At 37.0% G+C, this 17,959-nt stretch overlaps 1 protein-coding gene across 1 annotated transcript in view; it reads left to right on the forward strand.

Annotated features, from left to right (window-relative positions):
* Positions 1 to 17,959, forward strand: part of LOC150090093 (cysteine-rich with EGF-like domain protein 2) — a 131,883-nt gene that overhangs the window by 43,914 nt on the left and 70,010 nt on the right. The window contains exons 2-3 of the mRNA XM_090390171.1: positions 5,370 to 5,555; positions 11,350 to 11,432. Coding sequence (XP_090246297.1) covers positions 5,379 to 5,555; positions 11,350 to 11,432 — 260 coding nt within the window. The 5' untranslated portion in view covers positions 5,370 to 5,378. The remainder of the gene's footprint in view (positions 1 to 5,369; positions 5,556 to 11,349; positions 11,433 to 17,959) is intronic.

Genomic DNA, 17,959 nt, shown 5'->3' on the forward strand with positions numbered 1-17,959 from the left:
GAAAATGAGAAGGATGTGGGGTAATTGTGCAAACTGCTAAGAAATTCCATGAGTAGTGCAGATAGCTTGCTATAACAGCTCATGGGGTTTTGTCAGTGAAAATACAGGAATTTTGCCATTAGGAATAAGGAGGTGATTATCTGATTGTTTAAGGCAGTGGTCAGGCTGCATCTTCAGTACTGCATACAGGTCTGGAGGCCTCATTTCAGGGAGGGTGTAGAGCTGCTAGAACAGGTGGACAGGAGGACAAAGAGATTATTGAGGGAAACAAAGGGAATGATGTTATACCCAGAAAAGTTTGAGTTCTGCAAATTGCAACAATCTGTAGACTAGGCACCCATGGGGAGATCTGATTGAAGTGTTTAAGACTTTGTATGGATTGAATAAGCTAAACGATGATGGCATTCTTCATCTTTCTAATTGCATGAGGGGACGTAAATTTAATTTGAGGAAGTTTGGTTGTAGGATAGATGTCCAAAAGTTTGGCATCGGCCAGCAGATGGTTGATTGTTGGAACGGTTTTCCATCTGCCGTGGATGTGTGTGGATTGAGTAAATTCAAGGAAGAAATAGAAAAATTGTTGGAGGGTATGGATGGGTGAAGTGTGTAATTTGGTGTGTGTGTTTTTTTTTTTTTTTTGTCTGATACTATACAGGGTGTCTCAAAAATATTGGTACAAACATTTAGGGGAGATAGGTAACATCTAAAGGAATGTGAATTGCATAGGAACCCATAACCGGAAACGTCACCGTAAGTCGGTAGACGGCGCTGTTCATTAGTTTGCAAGAGGTAAAATTTCTGGTTTACTCATTCAAGCAGTAGTGTCCGCACAAAGAGCATGCATCGATATACGAACTGTGAGCTGGCAGACATGCACCTAGTGTATGGATTAGCAGAGGGCAATGGACGAGCCGCTCAACGAATTTATGGAGATCGCTTCCCAGACAGACATGTACTGGACCACTGTTTGTTTGCACATGTGCATCAAAATTTGTGTGATTATGGGTCATTTAGAGGTAACAGGAGTAGTGCAGGCAGACCACGTTTGACGCGAACTCCCGCCATGGAAGAAAGTGGGCTGAATGCCGTCCAGAATAATCCTACTACCAGCATACGTGCCATTGCCTCTGCCTTAGGAGTGTCTTGTTGCAGTGTACAGCGTGTCTGGCATGATAATTCCCTACACTCCTTTCATCTCCAAAGGGTTCAGTTACTGCTCCCACAAGATCATCCTGCACGTGTAGCTTTTGCACAGTGGTTTCTCCAAGAAAGTGTTCAAGAATTGAATTTTTCAGCCTATGTTTTGTTCATGAATGAGGCTTATTTCACTCAGGAAGGCTTATTCAATCAGCACAATGCTCATGTGTGTGTGGGCTCACGACAACCCACAAGGTGTGTGCCCCCATGTGCACAATGTCGTTTCGCAATAAATGTGTGGGCAGGTATGGTCGGTGACTGCTTAGTCGGCCCATATCTGTTACCATCCCACATGAACTCCGCTAAATATCGGATCTTTCTTGAACAAGTTCTGCCAGGGTTACTTGATGATGTTCCAGCAAATGTGAGATGCAACATTTGGTTTCAACATGATGGGGTGCCTGCCCATTATGGAAGGCGAGTTTGTGACCCTTTGAACAGGCGTTTTGAGCATTGATGGATTGGCCATGGTGGACCTCTTGCCTGGCCTCTATGCTCACCTGATTTATCGAGCCTTGATTTCTTTCTGTGCAGGGGCCCTCAAATCTATCGTGTATAAATCGCCTGTGGAGAACGAAATGGATCTTGTGGCGAGACTCTTCTGCACTGCTGCTACTGTCAAAGAAACTCCAGGTGTGTTTGACCATGTCTGCCAATCCATGCTGCATCGGTGTCACACATGCATCGCATCTCATGGTGGAACCTTCGAGCATCTGATGTAACATCATGAAATGCATCCATCTTGTACTCCATTGTTAATATTATGTCAAATAAATGTTTGCCACTAATTACTGTCTTGTGTCATTTCTGCTTCTTGTGCCTCTGCTACTACTTTCCCGTGACATTTCCGGTTATGGGTTCCTATGCAATTCACATTCCTTTAGATGTTACCTACCTCCCCTAAACGTTTGTACCAATATTTTTGAGACGCACTGTATAAGCTTGATTTCTTGTATCATTTTCTGCTATTACTACTACTACTTTTTTTTTATGAATAGCACAAGCACAAAAAACATTAGAACCTATACTAATTGAGACATATGATGCAAGAAAGCAATCATATGAGCTTATATAGCATCAGCCAAAAATAAAACAATTTCACGCATCCAATCCATTCCCTCTAAAAGTTTGTCCAGTTTCTCCTTGAATTTATTTAAGCTAGCAACTTCCACAACAACAGATGGAAGTTTGTTCCAGCAATTAACCACCTGCTAGCTAAAGGCAAATTTCCACACACTACAACTGTCTTTCCTCAGTTTGAATTTGTGCCCCCTCAGATTTGTAATGTGAGAAAGCACAAGAATCCATCAGAATTTTCAGTGTGCTTAACCCATTCAAGGCCTTATACAGCTCAATCAGATCACCTCGCAGGTACCTATTCTCCAGTCTCGGCAGTTTGCAGAACTTAAGCCTTTCTTGATAAGAGGACACCTTCGTTCCCCTCACCAATCTTATTGCCCTTCTCTGTACACACTGAAGCAACTCTACATCCTTCCTTAAATGATGCCTCTAGACCTGTATGCAGTACTCAAGGCATAACCTGACCATTGCCTTATCCAAAGGGATAATCACCTCATTTTCCCTACTAGCAAAATTCCTGTATATCATTGACAATACCCCATGACCTGCTCTGGCAGCTTATCTGCATTGCTCAGAAAACTTCATATCTGACTGCACAATTACTCCCAGGTCTTTTTCATTTTCTACCACCCTAATGTCGTACCACACAGTTGGTACATTTCTCTGAGGTTACTTCTACCCATATGCCGGTTGAGAAGGTGAAAGAAGATACATGTTAACATTATACTTGAATTTCTGTAGATTGTAATTTTCAGGAAATACATATGAAGGAAGGTTGTTCCAGATGATGAATGTTGAAGGAATAAATGAGGAATAAGAAAAGTTGGTTCTGTGAGTTTTGAAGTTTGAATAAAAGGATACTGACTGGTTGAGGGATGTGTTTTGAGTAATTTTGAATAGAGAGGAGGAATTATAGAAGCCAATTCAGAAAGTATTGGAAGTATCATTAGAAAAGGCATGCAGCAGAAACAGACGTCTAAGAGACAGTGTGGAGAAACTTTGTTAGAGATGGGTCATCAATTAGTCTAACTGCCCTCTTTTGAATGGAGTCTAGAAGCTTGAGAGAGGTTTTGGGGGCACCACCCCAGTGTTGGAACAATATTTCATTGTAGGGCAGATTTGGGATTTGTGCAGAATGAGTAGCTGTTTGGAAGAAAAGTAATGCTGAGATCAAAAGAGAAAACCCAGTTGTTTAGATGCAGAGGAAGCAATATTTGTGATTTGCTTATGTCAAAAAAAGAGATATAGGATATGAGAGATATCTCATAAGAGATATGAGATGTGTGACCTAATAGAGATATGTGATCTTGTATAGAAATCTGTCATCGAAGACAACCATAGGACAGGGTTTTTTTTTTTTTTTTTGCGAACTATTAGACAGGACTGAGTTTTAGAAGGATTGAAATCATCAATTAAATTATCTTTGCCCCACTGGATCTGGAGAACAACATTTAAGAAGAAAGTTTTCTCTGACTGAAAGGAATGTGATGTGCAGTCATAAGGAAAACTATGGATAGAATTTGCCATCAATGGAAGAAGGTCATTAATGTAAAAGAGGGAAAAGAAAGAACTGAACCATGTGTAACACCAGCTGTAGTGAAGAAGTTAGAAGTCAGGAAACCATCTTCTTTCTCACTAAGTTTTATAACTCCTAAAACTCAGTCCTGTCTCTGACCACTCACCGTCAGTGTGTGGTCAGAGAAAAAACTGGATACCCAATTACCCAAAAAAAACCAAAAACAATTACTGGATACCCAATTTTTACTAAATTTGGAAGGGTGGTTAATGACAGTAATTAGAGTATGCTTCTGTAACAAAACCTAGACAAATTAGACAGATGGCTGAGAAGTGGCAATTGAGGTTGAACATTGACAAGTGCAAGGTACTTCATAGGGGTAGCAGTCATCCCTGGGGGTATTAACATACAAACTGCATGGTACCAAACTCAGGATAATGTAGAATGAAAAAGAAATGGGGTAATCATGCAGTCAGATAATTAATTGTTCGAACAAAATTCCTTCTGGTGTTGTTGAAATGGGTAGTTTGGTTGAATTCAAGGAGGTGCTGGAGAAAGTATTAGAGGGAGACGGGTTTTTTTTTTCCTCTATTTTTTTGGCTGATGCTGTATAAACTTGCTTTCTTCTATTGTTGTTACTATTAATTAATAGTAATACTAAGATTAGGCAGTTTCACAAAAACTTCAGTTCTGCAAATCATAGTGTCTGGAAAATAAGCACCTGCGAGGAAACCTGATTGAAATGTTCAAGGCTTTAAATGGATTGAGTAAATTCATCCTAACTCTTGCTTGGATGACACATAACAAGACATAAATATAAATTGAAAAAGGATGGTTGCAGGATAGATGTTTGAAAGATTGCTTTCAGCCAAAGAGCAATTGATTGTTGGAACAAAGTTCTATCTAGTGTTGTGTGGTCAGCATAGTTCAAATGAATTTAAGAAATGATTAGACAAATTATTGGGGAGGATGGATGAATGAGGTATGTGTTTTTTTTTTTTTTTTTTGTTTTTTTTGTGGCTGATTCTAAATCAGCTTGCTTCCTTGCATTATTTGCCACTACTACTATCAGTTATGATAATATTAATTTTCCAATACTAATATAAACATTTTCAAAAAATTCTTTTTTATTTTCATCATATTAGTGACTTAATACCATCTAAATTAATAGACTTTGCTGGATTGGATAAAAATTTGCTTGTTTTTATCAACTACTACTCAAAGATATTTACATATAATCTATAATAATTATATATAATCTATAATTTGGACTTTTCACTAATTCAGACTATCCCTTTCCTATCTTAGTTCAATTAGCACGATTTTACTCTATTGTGATAATTTGAATTATGTATTCTTTATAATACCATCAAAAGTTAAGATAGTCGGAGGGGAGTAAAGTAAGAAAATTCTCTTACCTCTTGAAAAATTCTAAAAGTTTCAATAACTAAGTACATATAGCTTTTGGTACGTTAAATATTATAATAATGGTTATAATTTCTACAACTCATTATTTAAATTAATTTGAGTATGCTGAGTTATATTCTTGTATACACTGTATTTCATAATTTTTCAGGAAGGAAATATGCTAAAATCTGGAGGAATAGCCATTATGTTCCTGACATATCTAGTCATATCAAAAACTGAGTTGCCACCATTACCATCTGTACTCACAAATAGTGATCTGAAGTCTTTTGAAAAGAAAGGAACATCCTTACCACCATGTGAAACCTGTCGTATTCTTGTTGACTCTTTTATAAAGGTTAGAATTGACTAGCTTGGATTTTATCATAGTTAATTCAGTATACAGATTTTTCATATGTTGTTTCAGTCTAGTACAATGGTTTTCCACCTATTTCTGGTAAACCCTTTGCTCGGGCAACTAAGGTCATGAGGAATCTGTGTCCATAAACAATCCTGAATACTTTTTTTTGGCCATGTTTTTGGATGTAAAGGCTCCTTGGGACATAGTCTTCTGAGGCTAAATAGTAGCTCTTTTTGCTGCTAGTTCTCAGATCACTGCTGTTTTCGGAACCAAATAATCAGCTCCTTGTGCTGCTGATTCACAAAACCATGAAGTGGAACACAAAACTAATATCTTCTGATGTCCTGAATATTAGCTCTTTCGGCTTTTTTCTATGAGAGTGGTCTGTAAGATCTGCTTACATTAACAGCAATCTGGATATGAAATTTTTTTTGGTAATTATCTGAACTTTATTTTCAGTGATGATATTTATGGTATTTGAATACAAAATTCACTATAACCTGGATTTTTGTATATGGCACAGATGCCATTGCTTGGTGGGTAATGCTTATATATAATAAATAAAATAAAATAATCCCTTTTTAAACTCCATTCTATCCATCACCTTCCTGCTAGGAATGTCCCTCAATATGAAATACCACTGTAATCCCTGAATACCACTGTGTCCAAGGATTAGTAGACTGGCAAAATTTTCCATTGGAGTGAGATTTCAATTGTTCAACTGAACCACTTCAGTTTACCTCAGTCAGTTTTTCTGAAGTTAAGACATTTCTCAATGTTAGATTATCAAGCCGATGAAGCCTGTAGACCACCCTCAATGGGGCTTTGTTTACCGCTCCCCTTTTGTGATAGGACAATGCTGACGATAGTTCTGTTAGCCATTGTGGGATATCTCATCGCTGCTATTGCTTAGCCTTGTCTGAATGAAAGGAAAACCGACCTTGGCTACCTTAGTATACAAATGTCCAGACCTCTGTCAACATTGGACCTACTCACAAACCTCTTTGGTGGTGGGCTTTCACAGACATTCGTGGGTATCATGTTATTGCCAGCATGAGATCGTCTTGTAACCTATTGGGAATGCCTTATACTTCGCAATCTTTGCTATGTCTGTTCACATTTCCATCTCTAATGGAAGGGTGAAGATGGGTAGACAGAATAGAAGGGTGAGAATTTGTCTCAACGTTCTCACGGACTAGTCTTTAACCTTGCCTAGGCTAGACTGGAGGATACACCATAAAAGAAGAGGAACCTCAGCTCCACATGTTGGGGAGCCACCATCCAAGTGATTGCAGTCCCCTGGTAGCTAAATGGCCAGTTACACAAAATGAGCAATATAAGATGAATTATCAATGCTATCCATACTTGACTGGCTTTGTAAAGTAGTGCAGCATTGCCAGAGCACATTTGTGGATTTGAAGGAGGCTTCCAGAGCCACATAAACAAATATAAAGTACAGTGCAGTCCCATCTTAATAAGTATGCAAGACCTAAGTGCAATACTGTTGGATTCAGATTGTTATTGAAAGTTTAGTGAGGTGTCTAGACAAGCAATATAAAGAAAGATTTGAATAATAAGGTTATAGCTATGGATAGTAGAGCTGTGCCTCCAGGTGGTTAGAGGTGGACAAACACAGGGTTGATTGACCTTCTGTTGGATAGAGGTGCTAAGTTTTTATTTTAGTTTTGATTTTGTGTTCACTCAAATTCTGTTTGCTTTGTTTATATTGCAAACTGTGTTAGTATTAGTTTCTAAGTTGATTAGCGAAGAGAATTTCTAAAAATAGTTAAATGGTGTGTATGGAACAAATTTCCAGGTAATACCAGTATCAAATAGGTATTTGAAATGTGCTAACATCAGGAAAACTACAGATAGGATATGCCGTCAATGGAAGAAGGTGATTAATGTAATTAATGATCTTCTTCCATGGAAGGTCATTGTATGTATGTATGTATTATTATTATATTATTGTATTACCTTGTATGTTATATATACTTTATTTTTATTAATAACTAGTCAAGTTTATTATTATCAGAAATATCAAAATGTTTCCTGTATTACCTAAACCAAGACCTGCCACTCATTTGGAGAGGTCTGGGTTGAATTCCTCTCAATGACTGGAGGAATTTCTCAAGTTAGCTGATCTCAAGCAGAGGGAGTAGGGTTATTCTTCACCAGTTGTTTATGATTTTCTTAAGTGATATCATTGAGGAATTTAGATTGTAATATTGAAATTTGCAGTTGATAAGAAGGTTGAGAGTGTGGCAAGTCAGGCTAAACTCCTTCAGAATGATTTGGATAGGCCTCAATAGATGGTCAGTGAAATAACAAGAATAATTTGTACAATGTAGTGGATGTGTTGAAGGGTATAAATATGGAAAAAGGCTTGAATTTTGTGATATAATCAGACATGAAGGTTAGTATGCAGTATAAGCAGGTTATCAGGAGTTCAAAAGACAAAGCAAATACAAGAACATTATACTGTATTTAGTAGTTACACAGGTTTGAATCACAGTCACTCAAAGCATGTATGCTTTTGTACCTTCTCACTTGATCATTTGTCTTATTGGGGGGGGAGAGATCATCTGATAACTGAAGGGAGGAAACAAATTGCACACAATGGAATTTTCAAGTTTAAATGGGACAAAAACTAGAGGGCAAATATATAAATTATTTGGGAAAACAAATAGACTGCACTACAGGAAGTTTACATTTGATCAGTATGTTGTTCACCACCAGAATAAGTGCCTTTCTGGGTGATCAGGGTTGACAGTTAAATTTAAGAGTCGACTAGATGTAGATATCTATATGAAAAGAGTGGATATAGATTGTTTAGTGTGTGTGTGTGTGTGTACACACACACATTCAGCAAAAAGCCTGCTTCATTGCATCTTTTGTCCTGTACTATTGCTAAATGTAAATGTAGGTTATCCTCTATAAGAAGAGGAATAGTTCTTGGTTATGATATAGTGGTTTTACCACTATATCATAACCACTATATATTTTACCACTATATCAACTACTTCCACATGTAAATACACTCCTAGGTGTTACAATTTCCATATCTTAAGAGTGTATCACATATGGCTACAACAATCGTGGTTCCAGAGAAAGCATTAAAAAACAACTTCAATGCCACAAAACTTTTCTGTTGATTTAGCACAACTGGTTAGTTAGATGATCATTCAACTATGACTTTCATCTGTCATTAGCTCTCATTGGTTTCTAGCAATCATTAAGAGCATAATGTTTTGCATGGTAATCAATTGCCATTGCGCTGTGTATTTGTTACTTTTGTTCTACATAGATTTCTTGGTTGCAGACTTCACGTTTTCCAGATTTAGTTAACCTATTTTGATAACACTATTGTATATGGTCAGGTTATGGAAAATGACTAAACTATAAAACAAGGATAAAACTAAAATATTATATCTAAACAGATTGCACACTCTTGCAAGCATAGTGTTTCATGCAACAACCTAGTTCTCTTGCCTATGATTTTGTAACTTTCTTCTGTGCATATTTCTCAATTTTGAGCTTCTTCTTATCAAATTTAACCTAATCTAACCTTAATGTAGTGATAATATTTTGAATGATTATTGTAGAGAAATTGACTAAAGTATTAAATAACAATAAAATAATATTTCATTTCAAGCAGCAGTCGACTTTTAAAGCTGTGGAAAACTTTTCCATGTCTTCCGTACAAGTATGTTTGTCTCACTAGTAAGAGAGCAGTCTGTTGTTTAGAAATAAAATTTTAGTTTATCCTTCTTTCATAATTCAGTCTATTCCTTTAGTCAATAACTTAACTGCAGAATTTGAGCAGTGAACAAAACAAGCTATATGGTTTATTTATTCATGAATATGTTCTTGTTTATGCTTGCCACAACCACCAAATCAGAGGAGTTTACAATAAATCATGAATACAATCATTAATCATATTTAGCAGTCATGGACTTGAATCATGGTTCATTCAAAGATGGACCTGCACTAAGATAGGCCTGACACTTCGCTATTTCAGGCCTATTTTAGTGTAGACAGTAATTTATTCTCTTCATGTAGATATCAGATAAACAACTTCCAGTGACAAAATTGCCACCTGCTCTTCAGAATTTAACGGCTAACCAATGAGAATCTAAAAGATAACAGTAACCGGTTTTTATGTTTAGTATTTTTATTTTTTTGAGAATACTCAAAATTTTGCATTTTTGCTCCAAAGTCGAGATTATAATTATAAAGTTATGTATAGTTAAATGAACCTCAGCAATAAGCATTCAGTGTTCACAGAAGTATGGGACCATAAGATACTAGGTATGGTATTTGGTACTTCATATATAGTAGGTTTACATTTAAGCTATTCAACTTTAATTTAGCATTAATGTTGCAAGTAAAAAAAAAAAAAAAAAAAAAAAGTGCAGCCATTATCAACCCACTGCAGGATGGAAGCCACCTCAACAATTCGTGTTGAGGGAAATGGACCATAATCTGCCACGCTGGTCCAGTGCAAGTTGGCAGATCGACCGTATTCAGCAGTCAGGGGCTTGAACCCCGGTCTACTCAAAGAGCGTGTGCTACTGCACTCGCGCTCCTGCCCACTCGGCTACGGAGGCATGGAACTTATTTCTTTAGTTCCATCCTGTTTTGTTTCCTTACTTTTTTTTTTTTTTTTTTTTTTGACTTGAAAGTTCAACTCAAAGTGGACTGTCAGATGTGCTACATTGATTTATTGGAATACATTCAAAACATGAATATGGGTTTTTTTTTTTTTTTTTTTTTTATATAGGTATCTGCATCAGAATGACAAAACAACTCATCTATGGTAGATGGCAGGAATGGCACTCTCTCAACCGTTGATACAACTCATTAGGACAGTTGATTGCATTATTTGAAAATTTTGAGATTTCCTTTTAATTCTATTTTTCCTGCCTCTCCTTTGTATGTGTATTAGCCTTATTAAATTTACTGCTTCAGAAATCTGTCAAAACTAGTTACTTGAAAATTACCTTTCATTCACCAAAAAGGTTGGCATCTAGATTAATGTTACAAGTACATAGAAAATTATAAACAATTGGATCAAATTTTAAGAACTTGTTTCTTTAGTTCCATCTTGTTTTGTTTCCTTACTGTTTTTTTTTTTTTTGACTTGAAAGTGCAACCCAGAGTGGACTGTCAGATGTGCTAGATTGATTTATTGGAATACATTCAAAACATGAATATGGGCTTTTTTTTTTTTTAATTGTTAAATTTACTTCCGCAGATATCTGTCAAAACTAGTTACTTAAAAATTACTCTCCATTCACCAAAGAGGTTGGCATCTAGATTTCAACACATCATAAAAAAAAATAAAAAATTTTTTTTTTTTTCCAAGACAAAAATTACATCGACAGTTTGATTTATTTTATGGATCAGTTAACTGCAGTTAAGAAAACCTATATATGGTTTTAACAGTGCAGTACTGTCACTTATACAGCGAGAGCCTCATTGAATGGAATTCAAAATGCTTTTAGCAAGTATAGAACATATTCCAAAAATTTGTCCTTTTTTTTTTTTTTTTTATCTTTGTAAATTGAAATTCATAGTTTTATTCAGAAAGCACAACCTCCAGTGCTTGAAAGGCATCTTGGACACAACCAGCAACGTTTTACACAAATATCTTCAAAACATTGTCATGAATATGTAAGGCTGAGTTCAGACATGTATAAATAAATAAGGTGTAATTTTTTAAATTAGCACACTAATTTTTGTTGAAAAGGCTTTGACATCTCTAATGTTCGTTTATTTATTTATTTAGGGAATAGAGGAGACCAATAAAGGAAAATATGAAGGAGGGGATGCTTTTTGGGAAGAAAGTAGACTAAGAAAATATGCAGACAGGTTAGTCCATGTTACTGGGTTTCAGCGACATGCTTATTAACTGATATTTATAAAATGGCTTATCATATTTATTTGAATGTACAGGTACAGAGTCCCCAATTTACAATGCCTCAGGACTTTGTGGTTTCCAATTTTTAGGCTTATAAATTCAAATGTAGTCTAACCAGGCATAAATTATCAAAATAATAAGGCCGGAAAAAAAAAAAAAACATGAACTAAGCCACAGATAGGGATTAATGTAGGTCTATTTCTATTTACACACCAAAACACATTTTTCTCCCTTTATTTTTTCCTTTTGTAAATCATAAACTAGGTAAAAAATATCTTAAAGGTAAAATACATCATATCTGCAGTTTAGATTATTATTATTATTATCACCTGTCCAACCCGTCTAATAGTTCATCTAGTTCCTCATTGAATTCATCCAAACTACTACTTCAACAACACCAACTAGGTTTGTTCCAACAATCAGCTAACTGCTGGCTAAAGATAAATTTACACACATAAATCCTGCAGCCATCCTTCCTCAATTTGAATTTATGGCATCTCATGAGTAGTCTGAGCAATTCCATCAGCATTGAGCTTGCTCAATCCATTTGAAGCCTTAAACACCTCAGTCAGATCACTTAGCAGGTGCCTAGTCTCCAGCCACTGCAGTTTGCAAAACTGAAGTCTTTCTAGGTAAGAGATTTATGTTGTCAAAATTACAGATTAAATATTACTTTTGATTCCATAATAAATATACATCCCTTAGGAGGCAAATTCATTTTCTTTTGTAAATCTAGTCTGCTAAGATCTACAGGGTAAACACCGCACGCACGCACACAGGGCCTATATATATATATATATATATATATATATATATATATATATGCATAATTAATATTATATCTATATTATTATGAACCAGTATATCAACCACCACCATAGCCAAATACCATATACCAAATACCAAATATATTTGATAGCATTTACTTATTAGATCCAAATAGGAAAAATGCTAAGATAAAAATGAAATTATGAAATGTGGAAGAAGTAATAATATGAAGTATAAGAAGAGTAATAATACCAATTACTACCTGAATGCATCCATGAACACCGAGTCAGGGACTAACACCCATTAATTGCTAATTACTTTTACTGGGATCACCCCAGTAAAAGTAATTAACAATTGGCACTATCTGTTTCTGACCCTATACCAGTAGAACAGTATATCAAAATTCGATGGATATTATATAAAACATAATTATTTTTATTTATATATAATATGTTATTTTAATTTAAATTGACCTACAGGTGGTAGTAAATTTAGCTCTTCACTGTTATAAAGGGACTCTTGGTCTGACAGATAGTGACACAGTTACAATACAAAGTAACAAAGAGAAATAATTAGATAACATAAGTGGCTTACTGTACACCAGCAGAAACAAAATGGCCAGACTTAACTGGCCATTTTGTTCCTGCTGTTGGAAATTGCTACCAAACAATCTTAAAGTCCTCCCCCTACTTGAAGTGAAAACGTGTATATACAGGAGTTAGTAATACATTAATTAGTAGACATTAAGAATGAGAGCTGAAATAAAAATAAAAAGAAGAAACTGTATACATAGCATAGGCTAACATTACTTGCTGTCATATGCTACAGAATGTAAGGGTTTATTAAAAAAGTATCTGTTACTCTATATTGTAACTGTTTTGCTATCTGTCGTACCAATAGTCCTTTTATACCATTGAAGAGCTAAATTTACACCCACTTGTATTTAAATTAAAATAACATATATATATATATATATATATATACAGGGTGATTCAGGAGGAATAGTAAATATATTGGGAGGTTATAGTATCGATTATTTTGAGTAAAAAAAGTTCATATAAACATGTCCAATTCTCAATGGATATGCAGATACAGTTGTTTGAAACTGGTGCACACAGCTCCCTGAATCAGATGTGACCAAGAAGCAGTTATAACCTGATGGTGTTAGAAGTGTTGTTAAGAATGCATGCTGAATATAGCACATCTTCACGCATGCTGAATATGGCATTTGTCTATGGATTTTGTGGTGGTAGTGCTACTGCTGCTTGTAGAGAATACCGTCTATGGTTTCCTAACTGCAGAATACCGGATTAAAGAGCATTTACTAGTGTTTATACCAAACTGCATGAGACTGGTACAGTTCCCAGCACTCATTTCATCTGAACGTGCAAATGAACACCTTCTTTGCTGTTCCACATTCAAGTGTATGGCGAACATTACATGAGCACGGCTTTTATCCATTTCACATAGTGGGTGCAATACCTTCAACCAGGAGACGATTGGAATTTTGTCTGTAGATAAATGCTAATCGCTGATTAATTCCATTAATACTGTTCAGTGATGAAGCTACTTTCACCCGTGACAGTATCAACACCCTTAACCCTCATAGGTGGTCAGACAAATCCACATGCCACTGTAGAAACAAATTTTCAACATCGCTTCTCTGTAAACATGTGATGCGGTATCATCGACAAACAGTTGATTGGGCCTATTATGTTACAAAATCGTTTTACAGGGCCCATTTACCTAGAATTTCTGCAAAAGAAACTTCCACTGCTGTTGGAGGTTGTTCCCTTGGCTACAAGGATTGGTATGTACTTTCAGCATGACGGAGCTCCTGCACATTATACCCATCTGGTGATACAGTATCTAAATCGAACTTTCCCTGAATGATGGATTGGCTGTGGTTGGTCCCGTTCATTGGCCACCAAGGTCTCCAGACCTCATTCCGTTAGATTTTTGTTTGTGGGGATGGATGAAAAGCAAAGTATACAAAGAAAAGGTGAATACAAGAGAAATTGCTCACACGCATTTTGGATACTGCTGCCCTCATAAAGGAATGCCAAGACGACCTCAGAAGAACAACATGTCATATTACCACAAGAGTTGCAAAGTGTATTGGGGTTGGTGGTACGATTTTCGAACATTTATTGTGAACTGTAAAAGTTTTGGAAATTACTTGTGTTTTGTATCATTCAAAAAGTCAATACATACAAACAATAAGTAATTTATTGTTCTTTAATACCGCTCATAATGGCTTTGTGCATGCCGGTTTCAAACAGCCGTATCTCCGTATTCATTGAGAATTGGACACATGTTTATATGAACTTTTTTACTCAGAATAATTGATACTATAACCTCCCAAAATATTTACTATTCCTTGTGTGTGTGTGTGTGTGTAAACTTATGCTGCTTTATATAATATCCATTTGTATTTTGATATATTGTTCTACTGGGTAGGATAACAGAAATGGATAGTACTAATTACTTTTACTAGTGCATCAATGGGCATTGGTGCCTGATTGAGTGCCCGTGCTGCATTCAGGGTAATTGGTATTATTATTATAAAATCCTTTCTTCCTTTATGGGATTTTTTTCCTGTCCTGTGATGGGTACTGGTACCAAGTGCAAGGGGTGGTTGGTTGTGTCCAGTTATTATTGTTACTGTTGGTCGAGAAACTCTCTTACTATCCTGTAGGTGTTCAAGATCGCGGCTTTCTGGAATTCAATGCAAGTGTTCTCTGGGAGGCTTGTTGTTGCTAAGTTCTTATGAAGGCTCTTTGGCACCATGCCGAAGGTTGACACAATGATCAGGATGGTCATTACTTGTTCCATACGCTGCATATCTTTGACTTCCTATCTTAGGTCTGGGTACTGCCTTCTTTTCCTTGTGTTTTCTGGAGGTTGCTGGTGTTGGGCACTGCTGTGTTGATCTTGTCTGTCATTATGGCACGGTACCAGTATAATTTGTCACTAGAGGTCTAGTATGGCCTGAGGCTCATACTTGAAATACTGTAATATTTCTTTGATTAGCTGGTATTTTTGTGCTAGCTGCTGATGTATTATCTTATCCACCTGGTTGTGTCTCTAAGTGTAATCTGTCTGGGTGATCACCCTGCATACTGCAGTGGTGTACTGGATTGTTTCTGGGGCCAAGTGGCATTGTAGATATGTTTCATCTGATATTTGGGGGTTCCTTGGTGACTTGTTTCCTGTGGTTCCTGGTGATGATTACCTGGTCTTCAATGGCAAGCATGAATCCTTAACTCTCTGGGGAAAACCTTCCAATCACTAATTGTGATTGGAAGGTTCAGGTTCTTCTCTAAGAACCTGCAATTGTGCAGGTTCTTAATTGCCTTCTTAATAATACAAAGTATTATTCTTCATATTATACTTCATATTATTACTTCTTTCATGTTTCATAATTGTTTTTATTTTAGCATTTTTCCTATTTGGATTTAATAAGTATATATTATCAAATGTTATGGTATTTGGCTCAGGTGGCTGATATACTGGTATATATTGGTTCATAATAATATACGGTCAAACTTGGTTATAACGAGCATGGAAATAACGAGATCATTGCTGTAATGAGCAAAAAGCCATAATGATTTTAATTTACATGTATTCCCGTAATTACTCGCTGTTATAACAAACATAAAAAAAAAAAAGGGTACACTGCAGCCATTATCAACCCACTGCAGGATGGAAGCCTCCTCAACAATTCATGCTGAGGGATATGGACCATAATCTGCTATGCTGGTCCAGTGCGGATTGGCAGATCAACCGTATTTAGCAGTCAGGGGCTTGAACTCCGGTCTACTCAAAGAGCGTGTGCTACTGCACTCCTGCTCCTGACCACTTGGCTATGGAGGCTTACTATGGCTATTACTTGGCTATGGAGGCAGCAAAGGAGGTAAGCAAACCCTTAGCCATAATTATGAGAGCTTCCTTGGACTCAGGGGAGGTACCCATTGACTGGAGATGTGCAAATGTGACCCCAATTCACAAAGGGGGATCAAAGGCTGACACAAGTAATTATAGACCTGTGAGTTTAACTTCTGTTCCCGGAAAATTAATGGAGGCACTGGTGAAAGAAGCACTGCAGGATCATCTAGACAAGACTTCAGTTATAGCTAGGACACAGCATGGTTTTGTTAAGGGGAAGTCTTGCCTGACCAATTTGATTGGATACTATGATGCAGTCACAAAAGAACTGGATGCAGGGAATAACTTTGATATTATATACTTGGATCTTAGAAAGGCTTTTGATACTGTTGCACATGGAAGACTGCTGCACAAATTGGAGCAGTGTGGCATTGGAGGCAAGTTGCTGCTATGGATAAAGGGGTGGTTGAGGGGGAGAAGACAGAGAGTGGTAATCAATGGACACTGCTCATCGTGGACTAATGTTATTAGTGGAGTCCCTCAGGGTTCAGTATTGGGGCCTTTATTGTTTTCTGTATTTATAAATGATATTGATGATGGTATATCAGGCTTAATGTCCAAGTTTGCAGACGATACGAAGGTTGGCAGGGTTGTCAAGGACACTACTGACACTATGCTGCTGCAACAGGATTTGGAAAGGTTGAGCAGATGGGCTTCGAGGTGGCAAATGAAGTTTAACATTGACAAATGTAAAGTACTACATATGGGAAACAGCAACCCCAGAGCAACGTATCAACTCTGTGGTACTACACTGACAGTGGTAGAGAATGAAAGGGACCTGGGGGTGGTGGTGCAGGCAGATATGAAGTTCTCTGAGCAGTGCAGACGAGCTGCAAGAGTAGCTCATGGTGTATTGTCAATGATATATAGGAATTTTTCTAGCAGGGATAAGGAGGTGATTATTCCCTTGTATAAGGCAATGGTCAGGCCACACCTAGAGTACTGTATACAGGCCTGGAGGCCTCATTTCAGGAAGGATGTAGAGCTGCTGGAACGAGTACAGAGAAGGGCAACTAGATTGGTGAATGGGACAAAGGGGTTCTCTTACGAAGAAAGGCTTAAGTTTTGCAAATTACAGTGTCTGGAAACTAGGTACCAGCGGGGTGATCTGATAGAGGTGTACAAAGCCTTGAATGGTTTGAGCATGCTCAATGCTGATGGGATTCTTCCTCTAGCTCAGAAAAATCACCTGAGAGGGCATAAATTCAAATTGAGGAAAGACAGATGTAGGATAGATGTGCGGAAATTTGCCTTTAGCCAGCGGGTGGTTGGTGGGTGGAACAGACTTCCATCCCTTGTCGTGGAAGTTGATAGCCTAAATAAGTTTAAGGCTCAGCTGGACAGGTATTTTGAACGAACAGAGGGGTGAAGTGGAAGTGGGTTTTTTTTTTTTTTTTTTTTGGCTGATGCTGCATAAGCTTGCTTTCTTGCATCAAATGCCTCTACTAATGCTAATGCTAATGCTAATGCTATGCAGATATATCATGCAAATTTTGGTAACTGTGCAAACATTCTTAATTGCTTGGATAGTCGGGAAAAAAGCCCAATTCTTGGAATAGACAAAAATGAAAAGGGCTACTTAGCTTTTATGACCACCTGCATCGGATTAGCAGCTGGTTTATGACCTTGGCTTTTCGGGGAGGGCTGTACAATAGTGCATTGGTGTTCTGCTTTTTTGCATTATCCTGTTTACAGATTGACTTGTATAAACTGAATACTGAATTTATTTCGTGACTTCTAAAAACTGTGTGTGTAGATCACT

Source organism: Mastigoproctus giganteus, chromosome 2 (assembly GCF_048544385.1).
Source record: "Mastigoproctus giganteus isolate SK-2022 chromosome 2, ASM4854438v1, whole genome shotgun sequence".
Classification (NCBI taxonomy): Eukaryota; Metazoa; Arthropoda; class Arachnida; order Uropygi; family Thelyphonidae; genus Mastigoproctus; species Mastigoproctus giganteus.